This window comes from Balaenoptera musculus, chromosome 1 (assembly GCF_009873245.2).
Source record: "Balaenoptera musculus isolate JJ_BM4_2016_0621 chromosome 1, mBalMus1.pri.v3, whole genome shotgun sequence".
Lineage (NCBI taxonomy): Eukaryota > Metazoa > Chordata > Mammalia > Artiodactyla > Balaenopteridae > Balaenoptera > Balaenoptera musculus.
Genome location: NC_045785.1, coordinates 45,602,492 through 45,616,922, shown reverse-complemented (window position 1 = coordinate 45,616,922; position 14,431 = coordinate 45,602,492). Strand labels below are relative to the sequence as shown.

At 52.2% G+C, this 14,431-nt stretch overlaps 1 protein-coding gene across 11 annotated transcripts in view; it reads left to right on the top strand.

Annotated features, from left to right (window-relative positions):
• SSBP3 (single stranded DNA binding protein 3) overlaps nt 1-14,431 on the top strand; it is a 163,893-nt gene that overhangs the window by 101,886 nt on the left and 47,576 nt on the right. For all 11 annotated transcript variants that reach the window (XM_036841949.1, XM_036841894.1, XM_036841903.1 and 8 more), the window contains exon 5: nt 11,830-11,919. In XM_036841949.1, coding sequence (XP_036697844.1) covers nt 11,830-11,919 — 90 coding nt within the window. The remainder of the gene's footprint in view (nt 1-11,829; nt 11,920-14,431) is intronic.

Here is a 14,431-nt window from a genome sequence, read left to right as displayed (position 1 = left end):
TATCGCCCAGGGGGAGAGAGTGCAGGAGAGTGTTCCAGAGAGAGGGGCCGGCCTGTGCGGTGGGGTGGTTGAGCATATTCATCAAGTGACTTTGGGTGAAAGAAAGGCCTTGTAAGCTAGAGAGTACTAAATATATGTGAATAGTAATAGGTTATTCTTTTTCTAATGGGGCTTAAAGGATCTAATTTGTTGGACCCTGATGAAGGTCTCTGTATAAAGACCTTCCTTTGTGCTTTCAATACCGTATGGATTGATGGGGGGGAGTTGGGTGTGGACCACTGTGGGAAATCTCGTGTATGTTTGAGAAGCCAAGTTTGGGTCAGAAGTCGCAGTAGATAAAGTCCCCTGGCCCCTCTGAAGCCTTTGACTGGTCAGGTCATCTCTGGTCCTTCCAGGCTGGGCTCCTGGCCCTACCCCCTTATCAGTGTTCTCACTAGGATCCAAAAGGCTGAGTGTGCCCTTGCACGCTCTGGCCCCATTTTGGGGGGACGCTAACAAGAAAGCCCTGCCTTGTGTGCCTGGTAGACACTCAACAAATATCTGTGGACCTCTTTGTGATGACCTCCGAAGGGCAGCCCCGCCTTGCCCTGCAGCGCTCTGGCCAGGCCTCAACAGGCCGCAGAAACCCGCTCTGCCAGCCGGCCTGTGTCGAGGACTGAAGTAGCGTGCGTCTTAGTTCATGCAGGACCTACCTCTTTAGCCCCTCTGCATCACTTTTGGAGCAAATTAAACAGTCCACCACCCTTAGTGGGCCTCCTGCAAGCTTGCCAGGGTAGGCTCTGTTCTAGAATGCCACCAGGCAGCGTGGGGTATGAATTGTCTTTGAGGGGCTGATACCTGTAAATCACAGAATTTGAGTCAGTCAGACTGGCTGTGTTTGGTTCCTTAGGGACACTGAGTTCCAGAGCTATTACCGTTCCTGCCTCAGAGACAGAGAGAGACACGTGCACACACAGACGTGTCCAGGATCTGTGACCTCGTGAATCCTCTTGTTGGGGGTGTTAACAGTTCTGTAAATCCCCGTCCTGGCTCCCTCGTCTCAACACCACTCCCTGTGTTTGTTCAGAGCCCCGGGGACTGGGAGCAGGGCGGGACACTGGTACTTTTCTCCGGTCTCATCCAGTGCAGCAAACCTTCATTGTGCACCTACTGGGTGCCTGGCCTTGTCCTGGGAAGACTTCCTGTACCTGCTGCATTTAGGTTTGAAGGGCAGGTAGGGCAGCAGGGGAAACCATAGGGAAGGCAGGAGCCTTCACAGAAGGAAGGGAGCGCTAGGCGTGTGTTGATGGCACAGCCAACCCGTCAGCATCGCAGGGGGCCAGGGCAGTGGGTGGGGAGTAGAAGGGACTGAGTTCTGTCATCTCATTCCTCGTGTAGCCTCAGGGCTCACCCACCTTAACCCTGTCGTTTTATAAATGAGGTACCTGGGGCTCCGAGAAGGGGGCGGGGGTTGCCCTGTTCTCATTCACCTAGCTAGTTTTTGGGGCGTTATCATTGAGGCCGAACTGTAGTGCCGTTTTGTGTGAGCTAAAGAATTTGATAGAGGGGAAGCAATGTGGGGTTTGAAGTCAGGTAGACCTGGGTTCAGATCCCAGGACTGCTAACTTCCTGGCCTGCTGTGGAACCATGGGCAGATCAGCTCTCTGAGCTTGTTTTCTTTTCTGTAACATAGGGATGATAATGCCACCTGCCCCCTGGGACTTTGAGGGGATCAGAGATAAGTACAAAAGGGCCAGGCATTAGGAGTTGCGTGTTACTGTCAGCTGTTGCTGTCCTGTCACTCCTGTGGGCAGTACAGGGAGAGAGGGAAGGTGTGGCCGGAGCACGCCATCTCCGGAGGAGTAGAGCCCTGGCTGGGCCCTCTCCCTGGCTTCCCCCTGTCCTGGAGGGCCGAGCCACAGGCCCAGCTGTTGCAACCCAGTTGCTGGTGACCTCGCCTGGCAGATGCCCAGGAGCCCTCCAGATGAGCTTCTCCACCTTCTGCCTCTTGGGCAGCACTGACACCTGAGCTGGAGGCAGGCTGGCACCCGGATTGCAGTCAGGAGAGCCTGTCCCCCATGTGACAGCTGGGCATGGAGGGCTGCCCAAGTGGACAGCGGCAGACTCTAAGTGCCCAGCTTCTCGTGGCATTGTTTGGTCCAGTTTCCTTTGTGTTTTGACCTACATCATTCCTTATTTGCTAAACCCTCTGAGCAGGCAGCAGTAATAAATCAATTAATGACTCCAATGAGTCGTTCAGTGGCTGACAAAATAACAGTAAGGCCAACAGCTTGCATCTCTCCAGCAGTACCAAAGGACCCTGTTTGACCGGCATGGGGGACGAAACAGAGACTGTTAGCTAAATTAGCGCAATTAGTGCTCGCTTTAAAGGCTTAGGCGGCATCTGCTCAGCGCTGAGCCCGTGCGCCTACAGACCTTCCTGGCCCGTCAAGAGAGCCCAAGGATTCCCGGCTCCTTCGTTTACACACCCCTCCCCAGCCAAGTGTAAACTTCCCCACTTTGAGGTCAGGGGACCCGGGTGAACTTTTCAGACTGTGCACCTTGTCCTGTCAGGACAGAGGCTGAGCCGAGGGAGGGTGACCCTGTCCCCGCTGAATCTGGTGCCTGCTGAGCAAAGTGTGGGTCCCCATTCTTGAAAGGTGTTCCAGGGGCCATACCTTTAACGATTTCTCTTAAACTTAAAAAAAGAAAGTTTCTGAAGTGGGTGGTTTTTTTGTTCTCTGCACACCTCAGTCCTGGCAGGATTAAGTTGTCATTGGAACTGAGCATGTGTGCAGGCCCATGCCAGGGAATTTTCCACTTTGCAGAAGCAACTGCCAGTGTTCTTGTTAAGGAGCTGTCACTGGCCTACTATGACATGTTTGCAGTTGTAAGAGGCTCCTTTAAGACAGTGGGAAGTGTGTGTGTGTGTGTGTGTGTGTGTGTGTGTTTTGCTAATGGTGTAAACCAGGACCTGAAGCTCATCTCTCTTTAAGAAGAAAATCAGCGTTGTACAAACAGCGTGCTGTTGATCCACTCCTCACTGTTCATTTGCAGGGGGGACCTATAGCCCTTAATCTCCCTTGTCTCACGTGTATACGCCTAGGACCCGCGCCCTCTGCCACGCGGCCCAGCTGGGGAGGTGTTTGCACACGGGGGAGGGCACTCTGGCTGGCATCCGCAGCATAACCAGGTATTAATTACACGGGGCTCCACCTCTCACACAAGCGATGCCCTCTGATCCAATTCCAAGAAGAAGCTGAGTGCTTCCTGGGATGGATGGGGAGGGCCTGGTGGGATGGTGGCCATGATCTTCTCAGCACAGAGAAGCCAGCTCCTCTTCCTCTTGGAAATGTTCCCACTGGGGTGCCTTTGTTTCATTTTTTAAAAAAGTAGAGAGAGGTCGCTCCTCAGAAGACTGGGTTCTGTCGAGCCGAGGACGTTGTCCTCTGATGGCCCTGACCCTTTCCATGCTCTGGCCTGCCCCATGTTCATGGAATCGTAAAAAGCAAACGTGCCTGTCTTCCACCTGGTGCTGTGTCGCTGGCTCAGGAGTTTGAGCCCCTTATCTGAGGAGTCATATTCAGGTTCCCCACACCCCTGCCCAGGGTAGAGACCCCCCCCCCTTAATAGATGATGATGAAGGGCTCAGAAAGGTAAAGTGAGGTGCCCGTGTACCCCGGCTGCTGGAGAATGGAGGGGCTGGGCCTAGAGCCTGGACCTCTCCCCCCACCCCTTTGGGCAGCATCTTTAAGCGTCAGTTTCAAAACAGACCAGAGAAGCCGGAACACGGCTAAAAGGTCTGGGCTTGACTTCCAGTTCTGCCTGGTCCGAGCTGAGTGACCTTGGACAAGTCCCTGAGCCTCTGTTTTCTCATCTGTAGTCCCTGCCGGGTTGTTGGGAGAGTGGGGATGAGCTGCACCAAGGTTAGCTGGCGAGCTGGGTGGGCAGCTGGCCCCCCTTCTTCTGAAGAGCCTCCCTCTGGGGGAGGGGAAGTGGGTAAGCCCCACGCCCACCCCGTCAATGAGATGGAGTGGAGCTCTGGGGAGGGCAGAGGCCTGGTGGGATTTATGCTCTGAAGGAGAAGCTGTCAGAAGGCCTGGTTCCAGGGGAGGGCTAAGATGACAGCAGTAATCTCTCACCTCTCTATCACCTCCTGCATCTCCGAGGCTTGCCATCCTTTAAGGCCCTGGCTTGAGTGCCACCTCTTCCATAAAGCCTCCCTGATCCCCCTAATCCCCGCCTCGCGGCGCCCGCCCGGAGCACCTTCCCACGTCCCTCAGTTCTCTCGCGGAGACTCATTTCATCCCTTAGACCTTAAGGGCAGAGCCGAGCCTCTGTCATCTCCCACCCCGGCAGGCACAGTGCATCCCTGGCAGCCCAGGAGCCAGTGTCTGCTGAACGCATGGACATGTATAAAGCACTCGTAACCTTTTTAAACTCCCCACCTCCTTTGTTTCTCCTTCTCTTCCCAGGGTAATTTGCCTATTAGATCCAACAGACTCTTCACCGAGATCTTGCATTCCTACACACACGCGTGCACACATACACACACACACACCCTTAGTGGAGGCCAGCTCAGTGAAATACTTGCCGGAAGGAGCAGAGTTAGAAGGCCAGTCTACTTTGGGAAGAGAAAAACATGTGGATGATCTCAGATGTAGAGAATGCCTTGTGCTTACCTTATGTTTGTAATGATGTCTGTCGTTTCTTTTCATAAGCATCAAAAAGCACACAGAACTCTCCTTGAGAACTGCAGGGGTTGGTGGCAGAGTGAGGGGGGGTGCCTTATTTGGGTTTCTCAGGCTGAAATTGGGGGTGGAGGGACAGAGAGACTAAAGTTAGAACACTTAGGATAATGCACTTCTCTGGGCCTGTTTTCTTACCGGTAAACAGCAGTGACACCTTCCCAGGGATGTTGAGGAGTAAATTGTACCCCCCTCCTTCTCTCCTGGTCTCTGGGATCAGGATAAAAAGGCGTTTGCTTCTCTGCCCTCTCTGCGTTCCTGCATCCATCCTCTCTGCCCAGGGGAGACAGAAGTGAGATGGGGACTTTGGGGAAGAAGCTCTGGTGTCAGGACAGCCCTCACTTGGGCCTGATGGCCTGGCTGTGCGAGCTGGGGCTTTTGTCACCCTTTCTCAGGTTGCTTGGCTGAGAGCTCAGTGTGATGCCCACTTGGTTCACTGTAGCAGCAGGACCTCAGCCGCCTCGCTTGGAGCTGAGCAGAGGCCCCGGGGGCGGGGCTCGCAGGAAGGCTAGCCCTAGTCACACAGCAGGTGGTTTGCAGCCTGAGCTGGAACCCTGATCCCAGGATCCTCTGTCCAGGGCTCTTTCCTCTCCTAATAATCCCCAGAAAACGCCAGGCGGTGCTGGGTAGTGTGGCTCTCCCCTTTTCAGAGGGGAGGCTGAGGCAGTCCCCATGGCTCTGTTGTGGCCGAGTAGAGATGAAACCCAGGTACTCTGACCTGGAGTGCGCTTGTGCCCTGTCCCCGCTGAGCCACCCCAAGGTGGCGTGGCCCACTGCTTCCTGTGCTTTCTGTGGCTCGGAGCATCTACCTCTGGACCCAGGGCCATCCCGCGGCAACGGGAGAGACGCCCATTCCTTCGTGCACGTGACGACCCCCTGGCTATTTGGAGGCAGGGACCCTGTGTCGCTCACTCCCGTGTGTCATCCGAACCTATTTTTAATGCCAGCTGGTTCTGTCTCTTCACGTAGCAACAGCTCTGTGTTTTCTCACACATTCCCTTCTGTGGTCTGCACACAAAACCAAGAGACCTCTTCCTTACCTTCCCCTTTTGACCTTGCTTCTGTCCGTCTTGGCCTTTCCGTCTGGGTGATGAGATTCCCTCCATTCCCTCAGCTACATCTTCAGTCAGTTGATACTGCTAAAATTCCCTCTAGGAAACTTGGCCCAGAGGGCCCCAGGTCACTCCAATATTTTGCAGAGAATGCTGAAGGCTCTGTCTTGATGACACGTGTGTAAGCATCCCTCCTTCCCCGGGACACGAGCATCCCTCAAAGGGCCTCATTTCTCAGTGCAGGAGTGCCCCCGCCCCCCGAGAGTCCTCCACTGCCCAGCTGCGAGCACACAGCCACACACCACACACCACGTGCCTCTGGTGTCCTGAGTGCTTGGCCACGTGGCCTGTGTTGAGTTTCAGTCAAGGAAGGCTACACTTGGTGGTTTCACATGTGGGCCCCGTGCTGCTACATGCCTGAGTATTGGGGTGGGGCGAGGAGGGAGGGGATTTGCAGAACAAAGTTCCATTTTGCAGCCTTGTAAACCAGTCAGGAGGGGTTGGCCGACCTGGCAGGAGTCCCGCTGTTCACTCTGAGCATGTTTTTATTCAGTTTTCCAGGAGTTTCATGTGCATAGAACTACTTTAAAAAGAGAATAAAAACGGGTGGGGGGATTCCCATGCTAGTTTGTGAGTGAGGCTAACTGGGGGTCTCAGGGTAAGGCTGGAAGGTAATATCTTGTAGGGAACATCCCCCAGGTCTCCCCTTCTTGAAGGAAGCATGAATGTTTGTCACCTACCACAAGATACTACAAGATCTGAGGTGGGAGGCTCCTGGGAGCTTGTCACTTGGTCCCTCTGGACTGACCCTGTTGTTCCTTGAGCCGCAGGGGACTCCTTGCTACGGAATGAGGAAAAGGCCCAGCACCACAACCAGGACTTGCCAATTCCATTCATTTGTGGAGCCTTGGGTACTCTGGTGGTGGTGGGTGGGTTGTCAGTGGTGCATTGGGATGCCTGGCACGGGGTAAGATGGGGTCAGGTGGGATTCTCAGAAGTCCTGGGCCTCTTCTGCTGGGAACTCTTCCCCGTTGCCTAGAGCAGCAAGTCCAGATTCCCTAGCACAGCTTTCAAGCCTCCTCCCAGTAGCTCAGATCCCGAGGCCCCAGGTTTGAGCCCTGCATCTCTACGGGGGGGAAGGGTGGGTGGGGGGAGAATGTGCTTATTCTGGCTGGCGCACACCTCCAGGGGAGGTGTCTGGATCTCCCCTCACTATTGACAACCATATTTGGATGGCAGGGGAGGCCTGTAGGTGGAGTGGCATGTGTGAAACCAGCTGACGTGTGTCTGGAGCACACAAACAAGGCTGAGGGGCTGCAGGGAACCCCTAAGCCCCGGTGGCTGTGTAACCGCCCTGGAATCATAAAGAAACCCTACTCTTTAGGGAGAAAGTTGTAGGATGAGCCCTCCTTGGAAGTCTCCCTGGCTGTGAACAAAAATAAAATACTTTACAGGGAGGAGAATTTTCACAGCTTCAGGCAGATGTCTGAAGGCACCTCAGGCTTTCCAAGTGGACAGTATCCCGGAGGCTTGGAGGAGGCAGCTGGCTGGAGTGGGCCACACCGCTCAGTGCAAGGCCTGTTTTCTATTTAGAAAAGAATTTTAGTTAGTTTTTAAAAAATGCCTGAGTTACCAAACTGCGTGCCCTATTTGATTCTGCTTTTTTTAGTCCATGTATGCACGTATGCATATATGGGTAAAGATTGGTGAGGGGGGCTGCTAGGGGGTGCGGTTGGTGCAGGGGAGAGCCCAAGTGTCATCAGCTGTTATCTGCAGGCTTCGGTAACAATAGGTTTCTAGGCGGTTTTTAAGTTTTGACCTCTGAGTGTTCTATAATGAACGGAGAAGAGTTGAAATTCAGGGTCTTCCTGTTCATGCAGGAGCTGCAGTTTCCAGTCCCTGCCCACCCTGGGTGTATGGACTGGGCTGGGGAGAGCACCTTGGAAGAAGAGCCCTAGAGGTCACCTTCTCTAATTCCACCATCCGACACGTGGAAAGACTGAGGCCCAGAGAGAGAAGGGACTTGCCCACGGGCTCCCAGCCAGGACCCGAGCCCATGCAGGTGGTCTCTGGCTTCTGACTCCTTCCTCCCCTGCTCCAGTGGGGAGTTCCATCCTGGGCACCTACCGCAGCCCCGATGTGTAGGCCTCAGTGAATGTCACGGGGTTTGGGTTTGGGTTTTGTGTTTTTAGAGAAAACTCACATGAGACGCTTTGCTGAGTGCTTTAATGGAGTTCTAACTCCAAGTTGGAAACCGCAGGGAGAGGCCAATTCCTAGCAATCCGGAAAAGCCTGGCTTCAGATGGCCAGGTTTGAGCCGGTCTTTGACTAATAAAAAGTTGTAATCATTTATTGAACACCTGCTGTATGCCTCACATTGTGCTGGGTCTTAGAGATGGGTAAAACAGCCCCTGCTGTTGAGGAGTGGGGTGAGGGCAGTGTCATGTTGATGGATGTGGAGGGGGGGCCCTTGGATTGGGTTTTATGTGCAAGAATTATTTCTTAACCCTTTTGTCACCCTATGACACTGGTTGCTGCTTTCATTCTGTTCTTTGTCCTTTTCTGCTCTTTTGAAAGTTTTCCATTAGGAGCACATGTTCACTTCAAAATCAGAGAATAGCAATGATTGTCATACTCTAGGACACAGGGTTAAGCACTGCAGAGCTACTTAATTTTACAGCTGGAAGAGCCTTTAGAGGATAAGGATAAGTTATCTCCTCAGCTTCCTGACACTTGAGTCACCATTAACATGAGCTTCCTTTCATTGGAGGATGGCAAAAGTCCATTCTCCACCCAGATGTCAATGAATTATACTATCCATTTACTAGAACCATGGTTATTCCAGCCCTGACATTCAGAGGACCACGGGCTCACTCCTGATTTCGTAGGAAAATGAGATCTTGGCGTGAGGGAGCCTAGTAAGTCATGAGCCCAGGTTCAAGTTTTCATTTAAGAGGTTTTTAAAAAATTGTTAAGATATCCATATGTTATATCCTTAATATATAAAGAGCTCTTATATATCACTAAGGAAAAAAGTCAAATAACTAAATAGCAAAGGACATGAATGATTTGCCATTTGTTTTACTAAATGGCCAGTGTAAACCGTTTCAAAAGGTTAGTGATGCAAAAGATTAAGTCAAAATACCAAAGAGATCAAAGAGAGAAGATTTTGTACCTACTAAGTTAGCAAACATGAATGCAATGCCCTGTTAATTAAATTGGTTGAATAATGATATTAGGCTCATTGAAAAATCACGTTTTCTTTGGCCATTTAACGAGAGGGGGACAAGTGCTTATGACATTATTTAACAAAATACAGTGACTAATTTTCTTTTTACTTTGCTATGTTTTATAATAGGCAAGTGTTTTATATTAAACGATAAATGCTAATTTAAAGAACTGAGTTGCTGAAGCTTTCCAGATCTTTCTTTAAAAACAAAGCATAGTTTCTGAGCTGAAGGCTGAGGAAGAGTAGATGTGGACTCTCAGGAGGACACGTAGAAAAAGGCCGCCTTCAGCCTGCTCTCCATATAGATATTTGTTTTCTTCTCTGTAAAGTCGGGGTTCTTATGTCTGCCTCAGAAGGCCGCCTGGGGGTTCAGGGAGAGGTGGTATGAAAACACCCTGCTCGTTTCTGAGCATCATGCCAGATGGCCCCGGCCATCCACCCCGCCCAGGGTTGGGCCATCCACTCCATCCTTCTCACACTGTTGTCCGGAGCTCCATCTTCTCCATCCTCACCCTGAGAACAAGTCAGTGCCACATTTGCCGAACAAAACATGTAGTCAGGGCAAGAGAGGGTTTTGGTTTTCCCAGATGTATCGCCTACACTCACCCGCCTTTCTGATCATTGCCATTGGTCCAGTCACCATGCTTGACTGATGACTTCAACAAAGATGTGAATAATTGGAGAAAGATCACATCCTGGGAGGATCACATCCTGCCTCTGTTTGGGAAAGGTGTGAGTTCTCCTCCAAATTTTTATATATATAAGAACTCTTTTCTTTTGGTAGGAAGATGACTTTTATAAACAATAGGAAGTTTGGGGGGATAAGTAAATAAAAATAAACAAGAAAACTTCCACTAAAGAATTGAAGGAGATAATAAAATACATTGTAAAACTCTGTTCGTTAGAATGGACAGAATTTTAAAAGCTCAGAAACAGACCCATGCCTGTGTAGGAATTTTTGTCTCTGATTTCAGATGAGTGGGAAAAATTGTACTGAGCCAACTGACTGAGGAGTAAAATCCGTATTCTTTACCAAAATAAGTTCCTGAAGGATTAAAGAGTTAAACGTAAAACCGATCTCTGAAAGAACCTGAAGAAAATATAGGAGGATGTTTACCTCCCCCTATTTAAAAAAAAAAACTTTTCTGCTTCTGCTGCTGAGGAGTAATCGTTGGCTGTAAATCATGAAAAGTTGCATTTTCACAGAACCACCAACCACAAACAAACAATGCAGCTAATGGATAACCTGGCATATTCCCCCAGACGACCCTCATCCTGGATAGTCCTGGGGCAGGGGCTCGGCCTGGGTAGGTGTGGCTTCTCCTCCAAGCTGAGGAGGTGGGAAGGGGAAGACCTGATCCTGGTGTTCTGGGGTGTTCGTAACACATTACAGGATAGTTGGCAGAATCTCTTTACAGGGAGTGTTGCTTTTCTGTACGCAGGATCATTTTGAAAGGTTGGGCCGGAGTAGCCAGCCCCATCCCACCCTGTTTTTCACCTGGGGTCTGTTAAAACAGCCACTGTGGGCCTGCTGAATCCTCTTTGCTTCCACATTACCAGCTTTCCTGGTTTACAAAACACAGCCCATCCCATTGCTTAATCCTCCCCAACCCTTATGAGCAGGCAGGACCACAGTGACACGAAACGAGTGCAGAAGGGCTGAGCGGCTTGCCATCATCGTCCCTTGCTAGTACAGGCAACAGTGCTTGAACCCCAATGTATTGATTCCCGGGGCTGTCTGTTTTCTTGCTGCATGCAGTGTGTTTGGGGGATTCACACATTCCCTTATTCCCTTCCACCCAAGTTGGAAGTTAGGCGTTCTGGGTCCTGTTTTCTGGCTGAGGAAGGGACAAGAGAAGTGACTCCTTCAAGGTGTTGATGGCAGGCTGCATTCGTTTTGTTTCCTGACCCCAAGGGGCTCGCTCTCGTCCCAGAGAACCAGTCAGACCCCTGGGAGATGATTGGTGATTCAGAGGCTCAGTCCTGGTGGGGTGTGGGAACATTCGAGGTTGGAGGTGGGTTTCCTGCAGGAGGAGCCCCTGGGAGGTGTAGAGTCGGTGGGGAGGAGCAGGGCCCAGGTGGGCCAGTCAGGCCTGGGGCTTCCTGATCAGCCTCACCCTCCCATGTGAGCACAGGGCCAGGCACAGACATGCCGGCCACGTGAACAGGTGGGACACAGATTGTCTGGAAGGAGGCCAGGCTGGGAAGAGCAACGTCTGTTCACCCCGGGAGGCATTTGTTGAGGCAGATGTACCAGGTAAATGCCAGAATAGCAAGCATTTAAAAGGAAAAGTAACGACAGTCTCCCCATCGTGCAGCCTACCCCATCTACGGCACCCAGGACCCAGACGGTGCCAGAAACATGCCTGTCTGCCCCCACCCTCTCTGGGGACGTTTCCCAGCTGGGCTGTCTGTTTATTCACTAAGTCGTGCGTATTTATTGATCTTCTCCTCTGTACAACATGCCAGCCTCTTGGAGAGGGCACAGGCATTTATGAAGCACCTCGCCTGCCCTGAAGGAGCTTCGTAAAGCAGCCGAGGGGGAAGCCAGGGTATCCTTGGTCAATAACAGCTACTGCTGCTCGGCAGCGTGTGTGCACGTGGTGGGCATTGTCCTCCCATTTTAGAGATGAGGAAATGGAGGCTCAGAGAGTTCATCCCTCGCCCACTGAGTGACACACCTGGGAAGGTGGTGTTTGGCGGGGGTGGGGGGCGGGCGGTCTGTGGAGGATGTGGGTGGATGGGGGTGGGGTGGGGGTGGGAACTCCCCATCTCTCGATGTGGGTGCGGCCTCTCACTTTCCACCTTCTCTTCCCCACAGAGCGCAGCCGCCGCCCCGAGCCCCGTGCTTGGCAACATTCCCCCCAACGATGGGATGCCGGGAGGCCCCATCCCGCCAGGTTTCTTTCAGGTACGTGCTGGGCCCTCCATCGTTTGCTCCTTTCACTCCAGGCCAGGCCCCGGGCAGGCGGGAGGGAGGGAGAGAGAGAGAAGTAAGTGGTAGCTCAGTTTGCCATGGTCTAAATACAGTTGCTTTATGCTGGTTCAGACCCTTCCCATCCTATCCCTCTCTCCACCCCTTCCAAAAACCGAGGAGGGGAGAAAAGAAAGACGGAGAGCAGACACCCTCCTGCATGTGCTGTGTCACTTCTGCCGGAGTTTGTTTTCTTCACACCAGCTTCGCACTCACGACACAGCCCGCCCCTGGTCGCGGCTGCGGCGGGCTGCTTCCAAGTCCGTGCAGAGCTGTCTTTTAACAAAAGGCTTTTTTTTCTTTTTTAAACAAGTAAACTGTTCTTTGTTTCTGTTTTGTTGCTGCTGTCGTTGTCACTGTTTACTTTGCCTGTCCAAAAACTACAAACCTTAGGTGTAATCTAAAAAAAACAAAAAACCCACCATCCTGGCAGGTCTGGGAATCCTTTCCCTCTGGTTAACCACTTGATTTTTTCCGAGTGTGATCACAGACGGCGTCCCACAAGCATCTGTGCCCGTGCTCTGCCCGCCAAGGCAGGAGCAGCTCTCATGTGGGTTGAGAGCCTGGTCTTCTCTGAAAGACACCTTGTTGGGCTGTCTGGGTGCGGGGTGTGGGGAGATGGCTTTCTGATTTGCTGGGGTGGGTGCACCTGCCTCACCCTCACCCTGCCTCCTCCTCCATCTCTGCTGTCCCCTCTGGGAACTCGTTGGATTTAAACCAGACTGAGACTGGGAAAGGCCGTCAGAGAGAGATCGGCGTCTGGGGCTGGAAGGAACTTTTATGATGAAGCTCTTGAGTGTGACATTCTTTCCAACCTGTCTGTGGCCGGGTTTGAGAATCTGCCTGAGTTCCCCACACCTTTTGAAAGGTTAGCTCTTCCAGATAAGAGTATGGAAAGAGTTGTTGTCTAGAAGAGAAGGCAGAGATTTCTCTGTGTAGCTCATGAATTCAAAACTGGGACCAGTGAGGCAAAGTCTGAGGAGCCTTTGGCTTGGTGACAGCCAGAATTTCGCGCCGTGTGCATCTCGCCGTGAGCCGTGGGCCACAGGAGGCAGGGTCTCCCTGGCACTGGAGGTATCTTAGCGAAAATGGGACAGGCACCTCTAGGGGATATTAACATGACTTCCTCCCAGGACAGGAGGTGACCTGGAAGACACTTCTGCTTTGCAAGGTCTCACATTATGGTTGATGTTAACTCCCAGGAGAGGAGGGTTAGGACATGCTGCTTACCAGCCAAGAAAGAGAATCAGTGAAATATGGGTGTTCCCCAACAGAAACAGCAAGTCGCCTACCAAGATGGCGGTGAGAGGAGTGAGAGGGATTTAGGGATGGAAACTCAAGGCACTGGATGGCCATGCATGTGTCTATATGTATTCCTAGCATATGGGACCTTGTCCCAGGGATGGAAATGGGTGTATAGGCTTCAGGTTGGACCAGACCAGGCATTGCCTCGGGTGAGGCTTGGGGTAAGGCCACAGACATTGGGTAGAGGGGCCAGACTTCGAAGAGAGAGTGAGACGTTCAAAGCCTTGGAAACCCATGAACCCAAGAGAGACAGGAGCCTGACAGGCTTCTCCCTTTCCCCCAGAGGAGAAACCCAAGGGGCTACTGCCTGAGAGGGTCATCCATGCCAAGGGGCAGCCGCCTTCCTGGCCACTGCAGACGGGTGTTCTGCACCCAGCTGGTGGTCTTTCCCGTGGTGTTCTCTCTGGTTGGGACTTCTTTCCCAGGCTCACATATCCTCACCAGTGATGCCATGGCTGCCCTTCACACAGTGCGGATGTGGCTTTCCTGCCTAGTGGGCAGAGCTCACCCAGGTACCAGGCTCCACCTGTGTGCATCCCTCTTGAGGCTGCTTGCTGGCATCTGGGTGCCCAGTGCAGGCCACTGTGGCAGGAGAGGTGGACAACAGCCAGCTGTATTTTTTTTAAATAGGCCGTCGTCGTCTTCTTTGGCCTGAGTCTGGGGCAAGGAGAGGTCTGCCTGATATGTGGGCAGCTCCCAACTTCCTGCTTTGGTACAATTGTCCATGGTTAAGGCCTAATTCCAGACATACTTCTTAGGCCCTCCCATGTGACATTCAGGGGTGTGTGGTCAGAAAGCCCAGACTGATTCCTGTCCTTATTTAGCCACTACCAGCTACCATCAAACAGAGGTAACTTTCGGATCCACCCCCCTTTTTTTTTTTTAAATATTTATTTATTTGGCTGTGTCGGGTCTCAGTTGCAGCACGTGGGATCTTCATTGCAGCATGCAGGATCTTCTGTTGCGGCGTGCAGGCTCATCGCTGTGGGGTGTGGGCTTCTCTAGTTGTGGCGCGTGGGCTCCACAGCATGTGGGCTCAGTGGTTGCGGCATGCACAGGCTCTCTAGTTGTGGCGCACAGGCTCAGTAGTTGTGGCGCGCGGGCTTAGTTGCCGCGCGGCATGTGGGTTCTTAGTTCCCCGACC